Source organism: Plectropomus leopardus, chromosome 17 (assembly GCF_026936395.1).
Source record: "Plectropomus leopardus strain MGB_pleo_1.0 chromosome 17, ASM2693639v1, whole genome shotgun sequence".
NCBI lineage: Eukaryota > Metazoa > Chordata > Actinopteri > Perciformes > Serranidae > Plectropomus > Plectropomus leopardus.
The window spans coordinates 14,234,861-14,259,456 of NC_142192.1; the positions used below are offsets into that span (position 1 = coordinate 14,234,861).

A 24,596-nucleotide genomic window follows, 5' to 3' on the forward strand; every position below is an offset into this window, starting at 1 on the left:
TGAAACAAAAGACATATCTTGTTTCTTGTAAAACAACTTTAATGAGTCGAGTTCAGTCTTTCCCAACTCTGACATCAGAGCACAAATATTTCACAGATATAAGACGGACTGAGCCGTTGACCAATTACACATTAACAGTGTACTTACTTGTGTCCATAAACACGTGACTAATGAAGAGTTACAGAGTTCAATTTCTTAACAGTTGTTCCTGAACATTTCTGTCAGTGTTACATTTTCATGTGTGGTTAATGGAAGTGTGTGTGTATGTGTGTGTGTGTGTCTTTTCTGGTCGGTTCAGCTGTGGCTGGACGCAGGAGGACCTGGCTGAGCTGGTGCTATCCCATCAGGTTGTGAGGACGGGTCTGAGACACAAAACAGAAGAAGATAGTATCATTATACCAACAGAGTCTGACCATAGATAAAATAACAAAAAACAGCATTTTGAACCAGTAACGAAAACTCACACATGCCATTGGGAGCTCCAGGGTGTCGAGGGGCCATCACCTGAGTGTTTCCCCCACCAGGCATCATCCGGTTGGGCATGGCCTGACCTGACGGAGGAGGCAGGGCTAAATTGAAATGAGAGTACCAGAGATGTTAAGCGCAGGAACAAACCATTACTTAAAGGTGAAAATGTGTCAGTGGTTTTGTCCTTAAAAAAATAACATTATTTTTGGGTGTGTCACTTCTTAGACAGCTTTAGATTTTTGTGTGTGGTCAGACCTGATTGCTGCATTGTGTATCCCGGCTGACTGTGCTGCTCCCTCTGCTGGCGAACCTTCATCTCTGCCTGTTTCAGCTGCTCAGTGTGGAACGTCTGTCTCTCGGACAGGAGCTGCTGCCGCTGCTGCTCCAGCTGCATGACACACACGTACACGCAGACATTAGATTCTTTCTTTTACATTTCAGGAATTAAAGATTGGCTTTGGCAGATATTCATGTTCACTCACAGCCTCTTTCTCACGGTCCATTATGGTCTCCAGCTCCTCAAAGTGCCTCAGTTTGATCTCTAGCTTCTTCATCTGGGTCTCCACCAGCAGAGCCACCAGGGACTTGATCTTCCTCTCCTCTACTGCTGCCAAGTGCTGCAATCACACGAGGCAAAGACGCAGAAAGTGAGAAGAGGTTAGAAGAATAGACACAATAAATGAGTACAGAAGTGCACGGGTAAGCAAATTTGACAGTTGAGAAGGAAGGAAATTAAAAAGGTAGCAGAGGTAAAGATAAAAGAGAGAAAACCCTGAGGAAGAGGAGAAAAGAGGTACGAGGAAGGTAGAATAAATTGGGTGTGACAGAGCATGGCAAGGAGGGAGAGAGGAAATAAATTAAGAGAGTAAATGAAAGGAAACTACAAAATCAATCATTGGTAACAAGAGGCGGCGCATAAGTGATCTCACTCATGTAGGGAAGATTGGGAAAAACCAAAAGTCTGAAAAGAACTTCTTGGTTTACAAAAAAAACACAATGTGGAATCAAACCCACTTTACAGGACCATTTATTTCATTTATAACCTGCATTAAAACATTTTTCAAATAAACCCCATCTATAATCTGTCAGATATATTGTATATCCTACATATACACTCGTGTGCAAAGAAAGATCTGAAAGATGGTGTCTGTCTTGGCTGCTAGAAAAACAGTGGCAAGACTGAAAAAGACCCCTCTATTTAAGATGACAACCATTGCTTCACTTTCCATCCCTGTGATTGGTCGGTTTTGAAGTGGAAGGGCGGGGCTTTACCTTGGCTTTTGTGGCAGCTGAAGCAAGAGCAGCTGCTGCTGCCGTGGCAACGCTGCCCTCCACCAGATCCTGCTCCATCACTCTTCCCTCATCCACGTCTCCCCGCCCTAAACTCTCATCGTCATCCCCCCTTCCTGGAACAGATAAGAGTTTCATTAGACAGACATGCACGTGCGCACACATAGTGCATTAACTGGACACATTTATATACCGTCTCTGTCCTCTGCAAGTATATTTTCTGCGTTTTCTCTTTTGACTAGGTCTCCCTCCACTTTGGCCCCACTGGGTTCTGCCTTCAGCCCATCTGCCCTTGAAGGGACCTGGAACAGATCCAAATGTGCACACACTTAAGGTAAGCCACAAAAAACATCGAGAGCAGCTGCAACAAAACTATATCTGAGATCTTACAGCTGACTCACCTGGTGGGAGGTGGAGTTTGTTTCTATTTTGTCTGCATCCATCGACTCTGAAGGACAGAGGAAGACAGAATAAGAGATGCATTGGGGAGAACAATATTTATTTGTGTGTGATTATGTGCATGTATTACCTGTTTTGTCAGGCTGGTTGGATGTTTCAGAGACCTTATCCGTCGCCTCCTCCTGCACTCGGGAAAACTCCTCTGAAGACATAGATGTAGAATCAAAACCATACAATAATCCATACTACACAGATATTTACACTCCTCCTTCTCTGTCCTCTCACCTAGTGCGGCCTTAGCTGCGGATGATGCCACCCGCGGGTCAACCACGGATGCCAGGAAGGCCACAGTGCTCATGACGGGGTTTTCTGATTGACTGAAAGGCACAGGCTGGTACGCTAGTGGGCCGAGGGAGGCAGATGAGTCCTCTAGGTAAGGGTCTTCTATCGGCAGACGAAGGAAGTGGAGGATACACTCGTCCTGAGTTCTGGAGCCTACATGCTCGGATACTTTGTTCCAGTCATCTCTGTAGACCTCTAAGGCCTGAGAGTGACAGAGGGGAAAGACAGAATAACAGGCGAGGCAGAGAAGAGATTGTAAAACGTTAAACGTCAATCACCATGTAATAAAAAAATTAAGCATTTTCACTGGAAGATAAGAGTCGCGTATAAAAAGGGTGTCTAGGGGTGTCAGGCACATAAATTCCTTGTCAAAATAATAAATAAAAAAAAATATAAGAAAGTTTTGGACAAATCATCTTTTTCTTATTTAAGCTAGTTAAGAAGGAAAGTAATACACAAGTGGTCCCGTCTTTTATGCAGGTATACAAAATTTAGAATGAGTTCGGCTTATCTAAATTTTGCCAACAGGTAAGTGCAAGTATTATGTGAAAAGACATAAAGATATTTTAAGATTTGTAACATCAGAAAGGTGGACTTTTGCGCATTTTGACAAAAAAGAAATTAAAAGATGGATCAATTACAGCAGATACATTCAAACTGAAGACTTCAATGACTTATAAGGCCTAATATCTATGATAGAAATCCAAAAGTTAGTGTCTTACCTCTAAAAGCAAAAGCGTCTCTTGCTCTGTCCATTCCCTTCCTGCACTTGCTCCTTTCGTCTGAGACAGATGCCATAAAAATATTACAATTCTTATTTAAAGACATTTAAAAATTCACAGAAATTGTTAAAAAAAGAGAGATTAGTATATTAAAAAGGGGAAAACAATTGAGAAAAAATATGTCAACATGTAAATGTAAAACTAGGTAATTTTACGAAAAAGGGTTGCAACGGATTATCAGTTTACAGTAAACCGTAATAAAAAGAAAATTGGTGGTTATCCTGTGTACTTCACATGCACCTTTACTTATCTACAGTATTAATTTTATTTAATGTTCTGAAAAAAACGCAACTGAATGGAAAATGGAACGGAAAACATTTATTCAAACAATAACAACATACCGTTGCAACCCTGTGTGCAAAACATGATTTAAACTATCTTAAAACAAGAAAAGTTTTTTTTTTAAAAAAAGCCATTTTCACTATTTTTGTATGGTTACTGTGTGAGACCTTAGGGTGCTTCTTGGTGTAGATGTCGGAGCGAAGACCAAAGTTCTGGCAGTCTGAAGGCTTCTCTCTGCTCTTTTCTGGGAAATACAGCATGTGCTGAGAGGCTGACACCTGCAGGAGTGAGAGTGGGGCGCCGAGTTTATCAGGATGCAATCAGACATCTCTGTAGAGCTGCTGTCACGTGCTCCTGTATGTGTGTGTGTGTTTGTTTTACCTGCAGGGGTTTGTGTTGTAGGGGGGCCAGCCCGGACGGTGTGTCAGCCAAAACATTAAAATGGGGGGTGGGTGGGGGTCCCATGGGGAGTGGTCTGCTCTCTGCATCCACCTGGTAGTTAATCAAACCCCACTGCTCCAAAAACGCATGAACCCTGGACACAAAGAATATTTTATCCTTCTGTTCATTTCTACAGTGTTGAAGCTATAAAAATGCACCCACATATGGATGTAAATACACTGACAAATCCACTCGTGTCACGTTGTACTTAAAAGTAAAAGCTGCTTTTGAGATGCATTAAAAGCACCACATACCGATTGTTTCATCCCAACACTAACAGATTGAATTTGTTCGCACATTTATATTTCAGAACACCCACATACTGCACTTACTCAAGCAGATACAGCGAGACAATGCATGATGGCAAACACCCACACACTAAGTCATACCTCATGACTGCACAGACGTCTCCAGTGAGGTTGCGTCTGCAAGACGTTGAACTGAGATATTCCTGGGGGTTGAGCCGGTATGTGTCGATCATGAAGTTACGGTACGCCAGGTAGCTGCAGTGTGCAGGACAAAAAAAGGTTTTTTAGTGACACCATCTCCATAACTGGATCAGACTTGATTGTTAAAAGTCTTAAATTCTGCAGTACTCACATTTCTGGAGATTTGGACTTGTTCTTTCCATTGAAGAATTCAGGCAATGCACGTTTCTCTATGGAGTGAGTGCTGGAATATATGGAAAGGTTATTGGGGATTAGGTTATGAATTTGAGTATGTGCTGAAGAATGCATCTGTGTGTGTTTTCATTTACCTATTATAATTGAACCAAGATGTGTAGCTTGGTATTATGATGTGATGGGTTTGTTCTGTGATGTTATCCTCTCCCTCTGACAGACGAGGTATCTCCGCTCTACCCTCCTCATCTTCCTACACACACACACATACACCCACACATACAGACACAAGGTGCATTTAGTACCATTATAACATCAAAGACAATACATGAGGCAGATTTCTCAGACCTCCTGCAATTAGAAAACATTTTCACTAAGATGAAGTGACATCATATTTACCCTTCCTGGGAAGTCATCCTCCTGTTCATCTGAAAGAAGAAATTTTCAGGAAGGGTGAAAATTCAAGGTGCATTAACACAAACAAAATACCAGCCTTAATTCATTCTTTTTTATTGTTGTAAGAATCATTTACAAATGCTACATTTCTTTATAGAAAAAATTCTTCACCCCAAAAATGATCATTTTTATATCAATTACTCACCCGATGTTGCATTAATACATAAAGAAAACATTGCTTTTCTTATCTAAAAACAAGACAACTCTTGATTAACTCTTGAAACAAATGGGACTGTTTTTAATGACCGCAAATCTGTTTCAAAACATCTGTTTACAAACTCCCACACAACTCACGCAAATCCAAGTCTCAGGCAGAGCGGAGAGGCAGGATTTCAATGGAATGCACACGCACGTACTTGCCCAGATGCGTTACTTGTTTTTAAATAGTAACGTTTTAGCAAAAATGCATGTGCATGTAAAGTACTGAGCAACTGACGGATATATGAGACGTAGATTATACTGTACAAGTTGTGAGAGCATCTTTAAACTGATGTTTTGATATAGTTTTGCTGTTTTTAAACGTAGCCCCCCTTTATGTAATTTCTTTAAGAATTTTCTCAAGTTTTTGGATTCCATATTTACTGGAGGAATGCAAGAAGAATTGTTTTTTTTTATGAATTTGAGGTAATACCAGACGAGTGATGGATGTACAAATGATATTTTGGGGTTTGAAGTATCCCTTGAAACATTAGCTATAACACTTAACCTACCCAGGTCAGCCATGGTCCCTCCTTTGACAGGAGTATTCTCACTGTCCTTCTTCAGGTTGACTACAAGAACATAAGAAAATAATTTAGAGATAAACTGCTACTTTACTGAATAATTCTATGTGGCAAATTTCCTAGTCATTATTTTTTAGTGTTTTACCATTTTTGGGTAGTATAACCTCCTCCATGTTAGGAACAGGGGTAGGGTCCTCCATGTCTTTGGTCAGGTCCTCCTCTGGCTCTTCCTCCTGTTGTCCACGCCTTCTCCTGTGCACACACACAAAAATAAATGTTGAGACTACACACTAAATTACCAAAACAAAAACATACCCTCCTGTTTGATTAAAACAGTTGTTTCTTACCCCTTCTTTCCTTTCTTCCTGCCTTCAGAGGCAGGAGGAGAGGGGGAGCGTCTTCTCTTTTTGGAAGGGGTGGGTTTGGAGTCCTGCAACAGCGCAAAGAGGTACATGATGAAAAACCAACAAAGCCAGAGTTTAAACATCATTGACTGAAATATCAGAGCTCAAGATCAAGATGTTTGGAAAATGAAAGTCCCCTCATTTACGATTTCCTCTATTTTCTGCCAGGAAAAAGAGGAGGATTAATGCATTAATAATTGAGAGCACCTTCCTGCCCACAAGCCCTCTAGACAGCCAACAGCTTCACACAAACCTGGTCGTCTCTGAGGTGAATACGTCGACGGAGAATTATTGGTTCATTCCTCTCATCCACACAATAGTCCTCTTCATTCATCCATTCGTTGAAAACATCTGTGTCCAGAACCCAGCCAGCATGGACCTGGAGCACACCCACCCATACAAAATTTGCGTTAATGTGCATACTGGTGCATCTCATCTAGCGCCCAAAAAAAGCCCACATAAAAGAACATATAGAAAAAAACAACAACATAATTGACTTAGACTTATTGATAAAGTGTAAATGTAAACGTAGCAAAAACAAAAATGGTTGTGTAATCTAGTACAGCATTAACAGCATCATGTTTTTGGTATGTGTGCTGCTTTACTGACCCGCCACGGCTTTTCTGAATGTGGTGGCTCTTCAACCTCTCCTTCAACATCACTCGCAGACAGCCAACTGTCGTAACTGTTAAAAAAGTGGCAAGCGACACAATAAGTATAAGTATTGTGTTTATGTATGAGCATGTTTGTCTGTGCTCGTGTATTACCTGTCAGGGTGCATGCCCCAGTGTACCAAAACATGTTTGTCTTTACGCATTACAGGACGCATCCATTCATCTAAAAATAAATGTGTCAGAAACAATTTATTAGATTATATACGTGCCAAGTAGCCCTTTAAAGGAAAACAAACACATATTCACACAAAAACTTTAACTCACCTTCCTCTGTCGAAGCGGGTGAGGGGCAGATGTGGTGACTGGCGAGCGTTCGGTCCTCAGTGAGTGTAGCCTGTGGTGGGACAAACTGTGACCCTGTAGCACTGATACTGAACTACATTATCAGAGCTATGCAGAGTTTCATATGCTTGCTACTTTTTAAGTCATCTAGACGTGCCTATGTGTACATCAACCTAAAACATTTTTGTCTTCATCACACTGTTCGCTCAAAGGTAATTCACTCGAGCAGAACTTTACCTGGTGTTTGGTAATAATATCCGTAAGTCTGCTCGTCAGCTCCTCATCCAGTGTAGGGTCCACATATACCACAGGCAGTGACATACATTTGTTCTGTAGACAATCAAAACACATGCACACATTTATTAGTGTTGCATCTCTGGTGAGGTTAATTTGTGTGTATTTATATGAGTCTATGTCACCTGGATCAGTGCTCTTTCGATAGCACCAAACATCTCGACATTCCTTTCAGTTCTGGATGGATTCTGCAGGTCAAACCTGCGCCTATAAAAGAAAGAGAACAGAAGAGAGATGATATGAAGGATACTATTACGAAAAATGCAAAGACATTACAGGCATGCTACTCACCAGCCTTGCTCAGCCTTGAACTTGTAGGCAGTGCCAAGGATGTGGCAGAGTCCACCCCCTGGCCGCAGGTCCAAGAAGTACTGTGCCTGCAGAGAAATTGTAAAAATCAACAGTCTGTTTTGTTCTATATGTTTTAAACACATCTTGCCAGATCTTCCGTCACTTTACTCTTTTCGCTGTCTAATGAGGACCACAACTGGTAGATGCTTCAAGATTTTTGGTGTTTTTATCCTTGAATATTCTAGATATACAATATCAAAACTTGACTTGATAAAATCAAATTGCTTGTATATGTCACACTAAAAAAAAAAGACAGTACAAGGTGTAGTGCAATTCTTTTGTACCAAGCTCCAGAATACAAATAACAAATAGGAAAAATTGAATAGATTGCATAAACGCATAATAATTGCAATAGTGTTGTCACACAAATGTATCTATCCATTTACAAGAACATATCATCACATCTTGGCATGCAATTTGAGAACTGCTAACAATCAAACGATCAGGTATTATAAATTCAGAGTGAAGTGTAACGATTCCAAAAACGGACTTACAGGCAGTTTGGTGAGCGCAGGACTGGTAGCTTGTCTGCCAAAGGCATCCTCTTGAAACTGAAGAAGCTGTAGGATCACTGCAGCCAGAGCCTGACATGATGGAGCATCCACCAGCACATACTGAAGACACACAAACACAATCGGAGCTTTTATGAGGCATATGAGGAGAATGTAGTATCATCATGCTTAATGCAACCCACTGCGTTTTACCGATAGCATCGCCACCTAAACTCTTGTATTTGTTTTGATTAACCTCTGAGACTTAACTAAAGTTGGACCTCATATTTTATATTTATTATTTTAAATAAACACGGCACTCTTTAACTTCACCACACAAATCTTGCAGACTAGTGTAAACGTAACGTTATTCAGCATGAGTCGTTTGTTTACAGTCTGAGCCATGCTAGCAGGGGGCGGCTAGCTTGTTAGCTAGCTTTCTGACCAGCTAACTACCTTTTTGTAGTGCTTCCCGATCCACTGTCGCACCACCTCCAGCTGGGCTAAAGTGTCTGGGCTCTCCCAGAACCTGGCGGACGGACTGCTGTCTTTTTTCCGGTGTGTGGATGTTCCGGAGCTGGTTTGGCTTGTCCCGGGAATGCCGAGGTTTGTTCCTCCGGACATTGTGGCCATAATAAAACGAGGATATTCTCAAATGGGAGAACAAAACTGGCTAGCGCGCTTGCTAGCTTTGGAGTTCTCGTTTTGTCTCGCGAGACGCAACGTGACTGTCGCAGTTCGGCATAAGGGTTTTCAATTTCTGAGTAATTAACTATGTATTATTTTTACATTTTTTTTTTTTTTTTTACAAATTAATCGTATGCTTTTTTGATTTATTATTGTCCCTTTAAAATACACCATAAGTGTTTGTTATGCACAACAGAATACATACCGTTGTTAAAATATAGGGCTTTTACTTTGAAGTTTCACACAACAAGGAAATAACAGCGCGAGTCATGTAAACAGAAGTAAAGTGACATAGGTCGGTGGCAACTCTTTAATTTCAAGCTACGTGTCGAATAATTGTTTGAAAATGTATATATAATAAGGTTAAATCTCTTAGCATTGTTTTATACGAATTGTTTTGTTGCAAAAACTTCCGCTTTCTTGTAATTTTCCAAGAGTCAGTCACAATGTCTGTCAGGAAAACAAACTCCTGTGCAGCTGACTGTCTACTCAGCAGAAGGAGCGCATGATATTTTTCCGTCTCCTTCTATAATTGGATATCTCCAAAACCGCAGACTCCACACCCCTCACAGCAACCAGGAAACTACTCTTCGTGTCACTGCAGCACCCCTGTGAGTAACTCATTAACTCATCCTCTCACTACATGTTCTCCTGCAGGCCCTGAGATCCTATGGGTGTCCAGGGTCTGACCACCTATGTGGAGGGGAACAGAAACTTCCTCCAGGATGTGAAGTTCAGGGACAGCCGCCTGGTTATTGATGGCTGCAGCTTGTATTTCCGTCTCTACTTTAACCACGGTCTGGACCAGCAGCATGGAGGGGACTATGATGCTTTTGCTTGCCTGCTCACCCAGTTCCTCTCTGCATTGGCGGCCTGCAACATCCAGCCATATGTGGTACTGGATGGAGGTGAGGATGCTTTGGAATTGCAGTGTCTATCGGCAGTGGTGGATGAAGTATCTAAAAGCCATACTAAACGTAGAGATATCTAACCAGAAAATGATTGTGGTAGAAGTTTGATTCACCTATTAGAATATTATTCGAGTAAAAGTCTTAAAGTATCTGATATTTACTGTACTTAAGTATCAAAAGCAATGTTATAATGTTAAATAGGAGTCGACAGATTATCAGCCTGGCCGATTATTGGGGCCGATATTTAGCATTTTGCTGATTATCTGTATTGGAAAATTTAATGATCACCGATAAAATTAATTGTTAGTATAGTGTTAGCATGGGAGGAACTTTTACATTGTAAAACCTCAGGCAACTATTTTTATTTATTCATTTTTAATTTAAATTTTCTCTTGACTTAATAAAAATAAATTAATAAAAGTTTCAGTTTTCATTAAACATTTGCTAAAGGCAATTAAACAAAATTTTGTGTTGGAGTTTGTTGTATTCCAAATTCTAAATATTGACAGACAGATTTTTAATTTTATTGTAAATGCATAGCGATTCCAAATATTGATTATCAATCTCATTAACCACGTTGTATACGAACAAGTAAAGGCTGGTTTTAAAAAGAAAAACAAAGCGGCCTGAATTCTGTGGATTATTTAGGTCATTTTGATGAAGGCCACAAGCTAAAATATGTTGTTATTGCTATAAAGTTCTTCGAAATACTACCAGTGTTGCTGGAGCTTGGACCTCTTTTGATATATTATCTTTTCCAAGCACCCTGGTAGTAGGTGAAGTTGTGAAAGAAACCCTCACCCTGCTCCTACAGTAAAATACTCCAAAACATAGAAATGTAGTGGAGTAAAAGTATACCTTTTATTTAGGAAATGTAGTGGAGTAAAAGTGAAAGGTGACAGAAATATAAAAACTTACGTACAGTACAGATGCTTCCAAAATATACTTCTGTATTGTAACAAAGTATTGTTACTTTTATAAACTACACCACTGCCTATGAGTTTCTTATTTTTTAGGAAACTCAACTTTTTAAAATTCATTATATGAATGTTTCCATGTTTAAACATCAGTCAGAGATTTCATTCAGTTTAAGACTTCCCATGAACCACAAGACCTGCCTTTGGGTTTGAAAGGCAAATTCTCCTTAAATAAATAACTGTCCATTAGGTTTGTCGGCATTTGTAACACCAACAGATATTTCTTTCTGTCTTTTTTGTATGTTAATAAGGGATTGACCCCAGTGAAAAGAAGTTTCCCACTCTGCGCCAGCGTCTGCAGTCCAAGATAAAGGAGGCGGACAGTCTCTCCCACGGCCGCAACGGCTCTGTACTCCCCATCCTCACACGAGATGTCTTCATTCAGGTCCTCGTCCAGAGAGGAGTCCCACTGTTCCAGTGTCCAGCGGAGGCTGACTGGGAAATTGCGTGCTTGGCTCGACAGTGGAACTGCCCAGTTCTGACCAACGACAGCGACTTTTATATCTTTGACCTGCCAGGTGTGGGTAGAGACAGGACTTTAACTCTTTGAAACTTGAATAAATTGGTTTGATTTCTTTCAAAAACATGGGAAGAAGGCAAATAGCAACAAATGAAGAAATTACTCCAAAATTAACAAGAAATTAGTTTAAAAAAAAAAGATCAAGAAAATTACCTGAAATTATTTTAAAAGGAAAAGAAAGAAAGTTAAAAAAGGACAAAAAAGACTTGGAAAAAGTGCTTTAAAAATCTTAATAATTCTGGAACATAACTTTAAGTATGTAATTATAGTAATTCTGAAAATATGTTTTTTCCTAGCTTTTTTCTTTTTCCCTTCAAAATTCTCCCTAAATTTGAAAAAAAAATTGCCATCAACACAAGTCCACAAAGACCTTTGTAATGAGTGATAGTGATAGTATATAGCTGTTGTTTTACATGTTGTTTATATGCTTTGTTTTCCTAGGTGGTTATCTGCCACTCCATTTTTTCCAGTGGACCAATCTGAACGGTAAAGCCTCTCACCGCTACATCTCGGCTCGCTGCTACACCACTAACAGGCTGTGTCGCTGGTTTGGGGGCATGAACCAGGAGTTACTGCCCCTGTGTGCCGTCCTGGCTGGTAATGACTACGGCACTCCAAAAGATGCTGAGACACTTGTGAGCCTGATAGATGTGAGTGCAGCAGGGAGAGGTGGCGGCAGAGGTAAAGGCAGAGCACCCGCTTCACGCATCGAGGGCTTTCTCCTCTGGTTGTGCTCTTTTTCAAGTCCTGCTGAGGCTTTGGAGGAAGTGAGCAGGCTAATGGGGGAGGAAGGTGGAGGCGGTAGGGGCAAGAGAGGACAGAAGGGTGGGCTCAGTTCCCAGCTGTGGGCAGGTATGCAGGAGTACCACATCACCGCTCAGAGCTCTCTGGCTCGCTGGTTCTCTGGAGGTAAGGCGGCTCCTGGAGGGCGGATCTCTGGGCTGCCAGAGTGCCTGTCGCTGGCTGCAGCGCAGGGACTGTTGGCTCCTTTGGTTGTAGATGCTGTAGTGATGCATAGAGTCCTGCTCATCCCACAGGTGGAGAACAGCAAGCTAGCCAGCAGTCATTGCAGTGCCAGAGCCATACGCCAGGCCATATATGGAATATTACTGAAGAGAGGCCAAGATGTCCAAGCAGGAGGTATGAGGGGCCAAGAAAACATCAGCCAGGGTACACGAGGGCGAGGGGGAAGGGGGCGAGGAGGTGGTCATGTTGGTGGAGGTAGGGGTCAGGGCATCATTTTACCCACACAGCAGGGTGCTAATGTAGGATTTGGCATTGAACAAGCAGCTACAGTGCAGGCTCAGGGCTCTAATGCCCCAATCAGTGTAGAGGAGTACGACCGTGTGGATCTGAACTTGAAGAAAAACCAGGTGGAAGCACATCAGCCCAGAACCTCCCTGCGTCTAGATACACTCGGCCAGGTAAACATGACAACAAAAATGATATGTCTCTTGAATTCATAGAGTACTGTGCAGAAGTCTCAGGACACCTTAAACAATGATCGTACATATTTATTCCTCAGTAGTCTCTTTACTAAAATACAACCAGAACATACAGAAAATATTTATAGAGTATTAATAATGCGAGTCTTTTGTGTGTTTCCCTGATTAGTTTCACCTTTCTTGTATCTTGTTTGTCCTTCCTTGTTAGGGTCTTCTCTGCACACCTGTTCTGTTTTAGTCTTTTTCTGTGTTTTAATGCATTGAACATGTTTTCTGTATTCTTTGTATCTTAATAAAGAGACATATATATTATAAAAATCAACAAATTTATGGTGGCCTAAGACTTTTGCACAGTACTGTAGTTTTTATGTGAAATCACTTATGATTTATCCAGGCTCCTGTGGCAGTTCGTCTTGCTGTCCTGTTAGAAGTCTTGGGGACGAAGGAGTCTGCCCTAACTGCTGTTCCTCCCCACCTGAGGCTGGCTGTAGCAGTGACAGCCTTCTGGGTGCGAGAGGCCACACCGACGCCCTCACAGCCTCAGCTCCAGGCTTTGGTGCTTGGGATGGTTTACGGAGAGCTGACCTTGAACAACCAGCCAGGAGCTACCCACTACCAACATACCGGTTAGTTGTGTTGTATCTTTTGTTACAAAAACACATTTATCCCAGCAACAAGACAAACAGCCATCTATCCTTTATGATCAAAAAACTGTTGCGTATCATCCCAGTCCCTCAGCTGAACTGGGCTGCAGAGCGCAACGTGTGGTCAGGGCTTGATCGACAGCGTGTGAGGCCAGGGGAGAGACGGGGCTTGGATGTTGGAGCGGCTCACAGTTTCAGCCAATGGCAGGCCTGCCTCTGGAGCGCACTGTGTCTTAATCAGCTGTTGCTGCTGCCACTGCCTGAACCGCACCTATCATGGTAAGACCTGAAAGAGGAGAGAGATAAAACACTGTATTTTCCACAGATGAAAACCAGAGTTGCAATTATCAACTATTTGATCAATTAATCTGTTATTTCTTGGATCATTTAGTCCAGGTTAGGCCTGTATCTCAGTATTTCATTAATTTTTAGGAAGACAACAAAATGAAATGATTTATAAAGTTTAGATTATTGTTCGAGATATTAATTTAAATAAAATCTCACAGGATAAGCCCAGAACCCCTTGCGTCTAGGTAAACATGACAACAAAAATTATGTATTTCTTGAATTCATACAAGTACTGTGCAGAAGTCTCAGGACACCTTAAACTTTGTCGTTTTAGCAAGGTTATAATGATAGTACATATTTATTCCTCAGTAGTCTCTTCACTAAAATACAACCCGAACATACAGGAAATATTTATAGAGTATTAATAACGCAAGTCTTTTGTGTGTTTCCCTGATTAGTTTCACCTTTCTTGTGCCTTGTTTGTCCTTCCTTGTTAGGGTTTTCTCTGCACTCCTGCTCTGTTTTAGTCTTTTTTGCACCACCCTTGAGTTTCCTGCCACACCTGCATTTGTTAGCTAATTCCTGTGTTTCCCTCCTGTTCGCTTTGTCCACCTGTGTGTGTCGTTGTCTTGATTAGTGCCTTCTGTGTATATATACACACCTGTGTGTTCCCCTTTATTCCTAGTCACAGGATAAGAGCACAGTGAAGACCTGATCACAGACTATCTTCACAGAGCCTCCACTCTCTGCTAAACAGCCTTGTCCTGGATTAGAAAAGTACGCAGTTAAAACAACCTAACCGAACAATGGACAAGCGTCAGGGAGAATGTAATAAAGAAAGGGAATCATATAAAAATGTCCTAAAAATATCAGGAAAACTCATCTCTGATGCAGTATTTACAGGAAATAATCTGCTCACAATACTAAAAGAAAATGCATCCAAATTGCTGTTTTACACAAACTTGTGTTTTTAAATGTTGTTATGATGCTTGAATTTTTATGTTAAAATTATATTTTTATTAGAGTTGTCAAAAATATTGATTCATCAATATACTGAAGGACTATATGAAACAGTTTCAATACTCATTTTCTGCAGAATCGATACACCGGTACTTGCTGAGCTCTTCTCACTGTCTCTTATATTTAATGTTTGCTGCAGTCATTCTGCTGTTCTCTGCTACTAACCACCAATCTCTAACTGTATCAAAGTTAGAAATTCCAAAATTTTGACAAGACTCGTTGATATGTTAAACATGTTTAATTTGTATGAGAACTAGATGATTTACCGTAGCTTAAGTTCAAATTAATGAATAAATAATTTTTTTAGCCACCACAAGTGAACACCTGCAAGCCTGGAACCTGACATTGTTTTTAAAAAATGTGTTTTTTGAATGTTAACCAACGTAAAAATCCAATAAATTTAAAGTTTATCAGCTCCTGAAAAATTTTAAACAAACAAAAAAAAATACATGAAGGACTTGACTATCCACCATGGTTGAGTGGAAAAAATGTAAATTTTGTGATCTGGTTGCCTCCCTGTGCGTGTGTGCGTGTGTGTGTGTGTGTGTGTGTGTGTGTGTGTGTGTGTGTGTGTGTGTGTGTGTGCGTGCGTGCGTGCGTGCGTGCGTGCGTGCGTGCGTGTGTGTCTCTCTCTCTCTCTCTCTCTCAGGTTGTACAGTGGTACGCTGGTGCACGGCCTCCTCAGGTATCTGAAAGGAGGCCAAGTTGCTGAATCCCTCCTTGCCGGGGGATTCTTATCTGGACAACTCTACTCCTCCTTGCTGGACGCTGTGAGGACCTGCGGCTCCAAAAGCCATCCCTCCTCTTCTGCAGCAGGGAGAGGGAGGAGAGGCAGAGGCCGAGGAAGGAGAGGAAGAGGAAGAGGAAGGGGGGGAGGTGGGAGAGGAGGAAGGGGAGGGGACAGAGGGGCTGAGGAGATTAACAACAGGTTTGCTCTCCTGATGAGTGAGGAAGAGTTTGATGACGATTGATGAGGAGGCAGAGAAAAATGAACTGATCGATAAGAAGCACTTGCTAGGGGCCAAACGAGGGAGGACATTCCAGTGTTTATCAATAACACACTCAGGGGATGCTACAGATTTCACCAGTGAATAACTACACCTCTTAATGTTGACCACTGAGCTTCTATCTCTATAACTTTATTGCACTAATTTAACCTCCAAAAGTGATATTTACCTGCCTGTGAAAACTTCTGTCGCTGTCTAAAATCAAGTGAGGTCAAAATATATCAAGCAAAATGTCGCAGTTTCCTAAAGCCCACTCTTGCCATATTTTAGCAGATTTATGAGAGCTTTTTATTAAAGTAACGCCACTGTAATTTATGCATGTTTTCAACCTTGACTTAACGTCACCACAAGATTTAAACGGTGAATATACAGAGATGTCCTATCGTATCATCTCCTGTTTGGCAGCTAATGTCATCTTAATGAGTAAATCTTATTTTATCGCAGATGCCTTCAAACTCTGAATTTGGTGCTTGAGTTTACTCATCTTTATGTAATAAAAAATATAAATCAAACTTACTGACACGTTTTTATTTCAATTTTCACATTCAACTTTTTTTTTACTCGTAACCACATACAGCTGAGAAAAATGTTAACTCATTCTTTCTAAAGTCAGTTTTAAGTGACAGTGTATTAACAAAATACTCTTATAAATATGTACACAACACAACCAAGATGCAGCAATTCAGAAATGCAGTTCAGTTAACAGTTCAAATTGCAAAAGAACAAAGGGATATGGACGTTTAAATGTGACGAAAAAATGCATTTTGCCACTGTGGAGATATAAATGTTTAAAGTCAAGACAACTGTCATACCCACAAATTTGCGAGGTGTAAGTTTCATGGGGTATAACATCAACAGGCTGTTGCTAGGTGGTTTACTATCCCATGGAAACATAAAGTAAACAATTAACCCCAAAACAAAAAAAATCAACCTTTAAAGCTCCCTTGCTACACTCTGGAATGAAATACAATTCTCACAACAGAAACAACATTACAAAGCTCTTTAAAATAAGGACAGAGAAATCAAATTTTTAAAAAAAATGCTCCACTTGTATTTACCACTTTTTTGCTTTTCTTTTTTTTAAATTTTGTTTAAAAGAAATTAGCCTAAGTATGCAACTAAAAAAAGTCTCCTTGTTCCCTTAAATTATGAAATAGTGTACCATTGGCACTTTAAACATTAGGACCTACAATTCTGGCACAGCTAAAAGTTAAAAAGAAATGTGGCTAATGGACTTATTTAAAGAACAAAACCAGTTTTCTGCCTAAATATGCACAGCTCTCCATCAGCTGCATACCAGACTGAAGGACGAATCCATAAACTGTCACAACAGTCATCAAACGTCACAATTTAACATACACTGAATCCTCCTCTTGTCCTATGAGGAGGATGAGGTCGAGGCAGATGAAGAGGCAGTGGCTGCAGCATGTGACTGAGAGTCTATGAGGTCCATGTCTTCATCTTCATTGACTCCACATGTGTCGACCACGCAGATCAGGCAGCTGGTGACAGGAAACGCCCGCACCTTGCTGCATGTCACCCACCTGAACACACAGAAGAAAACTGATTCAGGGATCAAACTTTTTAGTTATATTGGCGTAATGAGACTCAGGGTTTATCCTCTTGAAACGCGGATCGATATCAGTTTTCTTGTGCTGCGTTTGGCCGCTCTCACAAGATATTTCACCCTTTGAAACCTGAGCAAACTGCTTAGATTTCTTTGCAAAACACAGGGAAAAACGCAATGATCAACTGGGCAAGAAATGTACCACAAACGGCAAGAAATTAAGGTGACAAGAAAATGACCTAAAAATTAGTTTAAAAAAGAGAGATGGGGATTATTAGAAAATTATCTGAAGAAATACGGAAAATATCCTGAAAAAAATACAATTAGAACAATTTTATATTTTAAATTGTGTTAAAGAAAAAAATAGGATAAAATATACAAAACAATCAATCAGTTTTTATACTTTTCCAGGGTATTTGTTTGCTGTTATTCACTTTTTGTTTTGCTTATTTTTAGGTGACTTTCTTGTAACTTTTTTCTTCATTTTTTTTGTGCCAATTTTTGGGCTATGTCTTAAGTTGCTCACTGCCTTCTCCCCATGTTTTTGAAAAGAATTAAACCCATGTGCTCAGATTTTTATAAGTTAAAGTTTTATAGTTTTATAAGTTGCACCTATTAGTGACAGAACGCAATGTCTATGTGTTTTATGTAAGTAAAATTTAGTCAATACACTGACCTGTCACTATCTGTGTGGTACTCCAGGACGTGTCCGAGCCGCCCCACACCTTGAAACCCTGCCAGCACATAGATGACCTCACCAACTGCTGCGCACTTCACTGTTACGCCTCGCCACGGCATCGCTGAAGCAGCACGCCACTCGTTACTGGGAATGTCGTAGTACTCCACCGAGTCCAGTCCACCTAGAAAAACAACACACAAAAAAAGAATCATGCGGAGGCCACATTTTGCTACAGTAGTAGTAGTAGTAGTAGTAGTAGTAATTCTATAGTATTATTAATGTATCATTCATTCCTTACTACTGTAGTCTTAATATTAATATTTTTTGTACCCAGTGCCCCCTGCCCTCCTACAGCATAGATCCTGCTGTTGACCACCACCAGCCCGTGGTTCTTCCTTGCTTCTCTCATTCCACACAACTCTCTCCATCTGAGAGCAGAAACATGAAGACAAAGACAGACAGAGGGACAAGGAAAGGATTCAGGGAGAGTGTAACAATAAACATGGATAACTGCAGCGGTAGACCACAACATTATGTGATTTACTACTTTTGTGTCATGTGCATATAAGATTATTATCTGGTAAAAAGCTATGGTTTCTAATCTTTATGCTCTCTGCTTCTTTGTGAAATTCCCATGACTTATTGGTCTGATTTAAAAAATCATTCAATAATAATAATAATTAAAACTAAAATTTAATCTAAAAAGAAGGCGATTTATGCTCCTTCCTGAGACATTTTGGGGGTACACACTTTTCATCAAACAATGCCGATATGAATATGCAGACCAGAAAATAATAAGGACATTTTTCTTGCATTTCCTACTGATGTCAGCCAGTGCCTATCAATAAGGCAACCTTCTTTCCCCTAATATTTCTTTTTCATTATTTCATTCATCAATACTGTAACCAAGGCTATTGTGCAGAAAAACGTCCTTCATCATCCTTTGGTTTGCACAGTCCTGAGCTGTAGGTTTGTGAAACTCACTGTTGAGTGTTGGGGTCGTAAACCTCACAGTTGTTGAGGACTCTGCCTGACACGTTGTTGCCCACCGTGCCTCCGCAGACGTATATGAGCCCGTTGGCTTCCACTGAGCCGTGGCTGCAGCGAGCCATCAACATGCTGGTTTTCACCTGCCAAGACTCCGTTCTAGTGTCGTAGCATTCAAAAAGGTTGAGGGCAGAGCTGCCTGCAGACACACATGTACAGTACACAACACTGTGAGTAACTGCTTTCAGTACAGAGATGTCTTTCCTCCATGACAGATCATCAACGCTGACTGTGTTACGCAACACACGAATTATGGAGGTTATATCTGAAATGCTGTTTTTCGATTGCTTTTAGAAAGACATCCTTCACCTGTGAATAAAACTCTGTACTGATCTGTACATAATTAGGATTTATGTCCACTGTAAGCATAAGGCAGCTGTGTTTCAGAGGTAGAGCGGGTCATCCTCTAATCAGAGGGCCAGCAGTTCGATCCCGGTTCCTCCGGGCAACATGTCGAAGTATCATTGGGCAAGATACTGAGCCCAAAAGTGCTCCCGATGCCACGTCATTGGAGTGTGAGTGCGTGTGAATGATTACTCAGTAGCAGGTGGCACCTTGTGCGGTAGCCTCAGCCACCAGTGTGTAAATGTGTGTGCGAATGGGTGAATGTGACAGTGTAGTGTGAAAGTGCTTTGAGTGGTCAATAAGACTAGAAAAGCGCTATACAAGTACAGTCCATTTACTATCCCCAAGTCCCATGTCCACCCGTTCCACCTCCCGGTGCTCACCCACTTCCGACCCCCCAGACGTGTAGATCTTGCCCTGGGCGGCGCAGGCAGCCAGGCTGTCGCGAGGTGTGGGGGGGCCCAGCTTGGAGTACCAGCTGTCTTTCAGGACGTTGTAGCAGTCCATGCGCTTGATGGGGAAGAGCTGTGAGCCACCCAGGATGTAGACCACATTGTCCCAGAAGACAGCTGTGGCGTCCCGGCGCTTCTCGAAGGGGCAGCGGATGTCTGTCCAGGTGGATTCCTGCATTGAAAAAGCCAGACTGACACTTTAGAACTGGTAAATGTGATAGACTTTACAAAACTTCAGCTATAACATTTATTTCCGCCATATCTGATCTGATAAATATGAAATGAAGTGTCAGAATCACTGTAAAGCTGAAGAGGTCAAATACATTGTTTCATTTAAGGACAGTTCTGAGGTTTCAAACCTTGCTGTACAAGAGTATATCTATACAATATTTACTGACAGAAGCTCAGTACCTTAGGGTTGAAATAGCGGCAGGACTGAGGCTGGGAGCCTCCAAACAGAGCGATGCGGTAGTCGTGCTTCTTGCGTCGCGGTCGGCTGCTCTCTCCAAGATCCTCTCGGTCCTCCAGGGAAAGCAAGTGGTAGCGCATCCCACCTGGGACACAAGCATTGGCTGATTTATTTTTTGTGTGCATGTGTGTGTGTGCTCACATCAACCCAGGAGACATTTCAAGCAAGTTTTAACTTAATCTTAATTAATCTACAATATGAGATAATGTAGGTCAAATATATTAACATATATACATTAATTCAGGGTAGGGAAATTATTTGAGTTTACAACATCTGTGCTAGTGGCTTGTATATTTTTTGTATATTCATTTTGTTAAATGATGTGAAAGATTAACAACAACAACAAAAAAGTATTATAAAAAACAAAATGTCACGATTTTTCCAACACAGTCAAGGATTTTACTTATTCAAGGACAGTTGGGAAACCTGCATTTCTGTTAGATCCCTGAAATAACCTTGAATTTTTCCACTAACAATAATACGTACATTTAAGCTCTCACTACTATAATAGAGTATATCGCAAATATAATGTAACATTTTTCTACAAACTGCAGGCAATGCCATCAAAATGCCATCATTACATGTGTTTTTGTGGCTCTTAACATGAATATAACACACTCAGTATTGTGCGTGTTTATTGCGTCCACTCGTAAATAATGGTTTGTAGGTTTATGTGCATGTGTCTCATCCTACTCACTGATGACCATCTTGAGACACTGCGGGTTGTCCTGGATGAGGGGCTCAGCCTGCACCGTCTTGGAGAGGAAGGTTTTGGAGACCAGAGGAAAGCGAACACACCCCAACACCTCCACCATGTACTGCTGTCTGTTACACACATCATACTTCAGCCAGCGCACCGCTGCGTCATAAATCTGCACACAAACGCAACAGAACAAGTGTAAATAGGTTATAATGGCTATTGTTTTTCTCCTGATGTGATCAAAAACCCATTTTTTTTCCTGACAATCCAAATTGTTAAAAGAAGCATTTCTCATAATTTGCATATATTACTTCACAAAACAGTGTTGGGGAGGTATTATTTTGCTATGTCGTCAAACTTAGGCACCAAAATACCAAGTGAAATGTTTTATCTTAAGCATATTCTAAAAAATTCTAGCACAAGAGAAATAAAGCATATAGTCAAAGAATTTTTGTAAACCTGGGCCTCAGCACGGACGGTGAGTTTGTCCTGATGCAGTAAGTGTGTGAGCTGAGTGACGTCCAGTTGCAAGAACTCGTCCAGTTTGTAGACTTCAGTGAAGTGGAGCTGGAAGAAGTCCTCTGCTGCTGCCTTCAGCTCGGGACAGTCCATACAGTCTGCCAGGGAGGAAATACCTGCACAAGGAGCAGCCAGTCTAGAATAAAGAAAAATGCTCCTCTGTGTACATACCTGGCATGAGTACCAGTCTAGCTCGCTCAGATAGAAATGTCTGGCCCTCAGTCTGATAGTTCATCACTGTCAGGTAAAAGCAAATAACATTTGTTTGTGTTTCTGTTCTTACCGAGGCAGTTTGTTGCATCGATTTGTCCTTTGAGGAACTCCACACACATCTTCTTCACAGGCTCAATCTGGTACTGGTTGGCTGCATCTAGCAATGACTGGACATTACTGCTGTTCACAGAGATCCTGGCACACACACACACACATAAAAATACACCCGCACTTCATTATCAGATGAGATGAGATGATGATTATAAGATGAATTTCTGATGAAATTGGGTGACAGAAACAGTTAAAAGAGGATTTTTCTAATCTGATGTGAAGTTTAGCAGCTTTTCAAAGCATTTACGCCGCAGTCTCACACAGTGTGTACAACATGTCACTACTAACGTTCTACTTTTAGCCAAGACTCTTACCGAGCTGTGTAGATAAATTCAATCAGCAGCTCAATTATCTCAGGCTCGGCACTCCTGAGCTCCACCTCATGGGACATCGACTCCATCATTCTGGCTGGAGGTGAGAGAAAAGAAAGAAAGAAATAAACACATACTTGGAATACATGGCAGCAAGAAATGTTTATCCTGCTATGTTTGGCAATAATTGGGGGAGCAATGTGTAATGTATAATGTACAATGCTATAAATTAGAATTGTAGCAAAAATAGTCCTTTTGTTGAGAAAATGCTATATATTTTATTTGAATTTTTAAAAAATTACTTTTAACAAATAATAATGATCATAACATCTAAATACATGACTGGGAGTTTTTTTTGTTTTTTTTTGGCTTTGTTTTAAACTTTCATTAATAAAACAGTACAGATTATGATAGTTAACCATAAATGGGCTTATCTGGGGATTTTGGGGATCCCCTGCCAGAAAGTTTTAAGCGTCAAACACTTATTTTCCTGCATTCTGGTTACTGTTTATGCAAACATTTGTGTTGTTTTTGCATGAATTAATAGAGTTTTTCTATTTTTGTCAAAAACAAAAGTCCTCTGGAGGAACTCAGATTTTCTCTAAAAGGTTCATTCTTTTAAAAAAAAAACTTGGAGACCTCTCCTAAAATCCATTGACCTCCCTGCCTGGTTGTGATGACTGAGCCTCCTTGTTTTTTTTTTCTCTCGATTTGTTTGCTTTTTTTGGTCATTTTTCACCTGACTATTTATTCATTATTTTCTTATCTTGTGTGTGTATTGTAATGATAACGTTGGTGTCACTGCTACCCATAAGTCTTGTCATGATATTTGCAGTTAGTGTAATTTCTGTTATGGCCTCTCTCTAGGGGGGCAGGAAGGTAAGGGGAGAAAACATGGAAATATTTATAAGAATTCAAAGTTGCTTGCTTTCTCCATGATTTATATGCCTTGCATTGTATTTCCAAAAAAATTAAAAAAAATAAAGTCATCTGCCACTTTCGTGTTTTTATATGGGGTGGACAAATGCACATGTTCAAGATATTGAGAGGGACGTGTCCCCTGCCACAATACCTCTGCTACCTCTTATAGCAGCAGAGGCCATTTTTGCATAAATGTAGTGGGGAAAAATGTACACATTTTTAAGTGTGTTATGTGTATTTGTGTTCACACTTACTGGTAAACATGAGGCTGAAGAAGTGGCTTGCAGCAGCCAACACTACTCTGTGGGCAGAGAAGTGTTTCCCCTGAACCACCAGGGTCACATCACAGAGAGTACCCTGAGAAACACACACACACACACACACACACACAGAGAGAGAGAGAGAGAGAGATGGACACACACTTATAGTAAATACCTTGTGTAAAGCTCTGTAACAGACTACTCTCGCCCTCTCTCACACACACACGCACGCGCGCGCGCACACACACACACACACACACACCTGTTTCCGCAGGTTGTTCATGACTCCCATGATGCTGGACAGCTGTCTGTACTCCTCTTTGGTGGCACACTTCCTCTCGCTCTTCTTCTTGGTGCTCGCCGCCTTCTCCGGAGAGGCCACCCCCGTCATGTCAGCCAGATTACTGTAAACTCTGCAGTGAAATCAAACTGCAGCACCGTGAGCAGCCTCTCCAGCGGTGTGCAGCTGCAGCAGCTGCTCTCTCTCCCTCTTTGTTGTCGATCAGCCGCTGACACTCTGCTTGCTAGCAGCCAGCAGCTGGTGGCGCATTTATGAGCTAAAAAGCTGCAAGTTTGACGAGAGCTTCTCCTTGAAAACTCGTGGGGCGAAAGAAAATCATACAGATGAGCGCACTGTCGCGTCAGGTAGTGACAGACCGGGTTAGCCTGGTGTTTTTAGTAAGCTACAACTACCTGAGGTTGACGATGCTGAAGTTAGTTTCAGATTCATAGCTTCCGAGTCAGTGGTTAAGTGGAGAGTTAAGGGAAACGTACTCTGCATTGCTTAAAGACTCATTCTCTTTTTTTGCACCTCATACTGCGGTGAAGGCGTGTTAGACGTTTTAAGTAAAGCCTCAGTGTTATCTGAAACCCACTTTCAGATTTGTGAAGGTTTTTCTATTTTGTTGAAATGCAAAATAAAGGACTTTTCACTGAGTTTTTCCACTTCTAGACCACATTAGACCCGGTCCAGATCAAAATCCACTGTGGGTTGACCGACCGTCCACCTTGTTAACAGGGCCCATAGCAATATGAGTATTAGTACTTAATGAGACTGATAACTGATATTTGGACATGCAGACATGCATTTACACTGAAAATGAAAAAAAAATGAATATAACAAGTTACTTTCCCCTTAACTGCTGAAACGGAAGCAACGAATCGGAAACCAACTTCAGCATCGTCTCTGGTTGTGATTTCTTCTT

General features: G+C 41.0%; 3 protein-coding genes across 4 annotated transcripts; 1 reads left to right on the top strand and 2 right to left on the bottom strand.

Moving 5' to 3' along the window:
• Nucleotides 1-18: 18 nt before the first annotated feature.
• On the bottom strand, nt 19-9,019 carry smarcc1b (SWI/SNF related BAF chromatin remodeling complex subunit C1b). The gene is made up of 28 exons (XM_042505928.2): nt 8,755-9,019; nt 8,302-8,421; nt 7,748-7,833; nt 7,582-7,663; nt 7,400-7,492; nt 7,145-7,214; nt 6,974-7,043; nt 6,816-6,891; nt 6,460-6,585; nt 6,150-6,232; nt 5,948-6,054; nt 5,791-5,850; nt 5,024-5,052; nt 4,762-4,877; nt 4,605-4,676; nt 4,394-4,507; nt 3,945-4,098; nt 3,731-3,841; nt 3,222-3,281; nt 2,443-2,701; nt 2,288-2,359; nt 2,160-2,206; nt 1,952-2,060; nt 1,741-1,874; nt 951-1,085; nt 724-856; nt 465-569; nt 19-362 (listed from the first exon to the last, which is right to left on the bottom strand). The coding sequence occupies exons 1-28, from the start codon at nt 8,929-8,931 to the stop codon at nt 295-297; spliced, it is 2,868 nt and encodes a 955-aa protein (XP_042361862.1). The 5' UTR covers nt 8,932-9,019; the 3' UTR covers nt 19-294.
• On the top strand, nt 8,765-16,309 carry aste1b (asteroid structure-specific endonuclease 1b). 2 transcript variants are annotated; one of them, XM_042505930.2, is made up of 7 exons: nt 8,765-8,904; nt 9,643-9,893; nt 11,125-11,391; nt 11,835-12,817; nt 13,233-13,464; nt 13,569-13,761; nt 15,440-16,309. In XM_042505930.2, the coding sequence occupies exons 2-7, from the start codon at nt 9,656-9,658 to the stop codon at nt 15,759-15,761; spliced, it is 2,235 nt and encodes a 744-aa protein (XP_042361864.2). In that variant the 5' UTR covers nt 8,765-8,904; nt 9,643-9,655; the 3' UTR covers nt 15,762-16,309. The 2 variants fall into 2 exon arrangements, with proteins under 2 accessions (XP_042361864.2, XP_042361863.2); XM_042505929.2 differs by lacking the exon at nt 8,765-8,904 and adding an exon at nt 9,201-9,280.
• A 1-nt stretch (nt 16,310) lies between these two features.
• Nucleotides 16,311-24,569, bottom strand: klhl7 (kelch-like family member 7). The gene is made up of 12 exons (XM_042505931.2): nt 23,654-24,569; nt 23,386-23,488; nt 22,214-22,307; nt 21,859-21,983; nt 21,516-21,691; nt 21,054-21,228; nt 20,299-20,441; nt 19,819-20,059; nt 19,028-19,229; nt 18,374-18,471; nt 18,041-18,224; nt 16,311-17,341 (listed from the first exon to the last, which is right to left on the bottom strand). The coding sequence occupies exons 1-12, from the start codon at nt 23,780-23,782 to the stop codon at nt 17,176-17,178; spliced, it is 1,836 nt and encodes a 611-aa protein (XP_042361865.1). The 5' UTR covers nt 23,783-24,569; the 3' UTR covers nt 16,311-17,175.
• Nucleotides 24,570-24,596: the final 27 nt, after the last annotated feature.

What these genes read in the sequence shown, in the direction of transcription:
- smarcc1b (XM_042505928.2), bottom strand. Translation starts at nt 8,931, where the DNA reads ATGGCCACAATGTCCGGAGGAACAAACCTCGGCATTCCCGGGACAAGC. An exon ending in ATATTATTACCAAACACCAG is followed by an intron (nt 7,215 to 7,399) that starts GTAAAGTTCTGC and finishes GTCCCACCACAG; the next exon opens with GCTACACTCACTGAGGACCG. An exon ending in CAAACTCCACCTCCCACCAG is followed by an intron (nt 2,061 to 2,159) that starts GTGAGTCAGCTG and finishes GATCTGTTCCAG; the next exon opens with GTCCCTTCAAGGGCAGATGG.
- aste1b (XM_042505930.2), top strand. Translation starts at nt 9,656, where the DNA reads ATGGGTGTCCAGGGTCTGACCACCTATGTGGAGGGGAACAGAAACTTC. An exon ending in TTATATCTTTGACCTGCCAG is followed by an intron (nt 11,392 to 11,834) that starts GTGTGGGTAGAG and finishes TTGTTTTCCTAG; the next exon opens with GTGGTTATCTGCCACTCCAT. An exon ending in TACCCACTACCAACATACCG is followed by an intron (nt 13,465 to 13,568) that starts GTTAGTTGTGTT and finishes GTATCATCCCAG; the next exon opens with TCCCTCAGCTGAACTGGGCT.
- klhl7 (XM_042505931.2), bottom strand. Translation starts at nt 23,782, where the DNA reads ATGACGGGGGTGGCCTCTCCGGAGAAGGCGGCGAGCACCAAGAAGAAG. An exon ending in GTGTCTCAAGATGGTCATCA is followed by an intron (nt 20,442 to 21,053) that starts GTGAGTAGGATG and finishes CTTGTGTCCCAG; the next exon opens with GTGGGATGCGCTACCACTTG. An exon ending in AGGAGGGCAGGGGGCACTGG is followed by an intron (nt 18,225 to 18,373) that starts GTACAAAAAATA and finishes TTGTTTTTCTAG; the next exon opens with GTGGACTGGACTCGGTGGAG.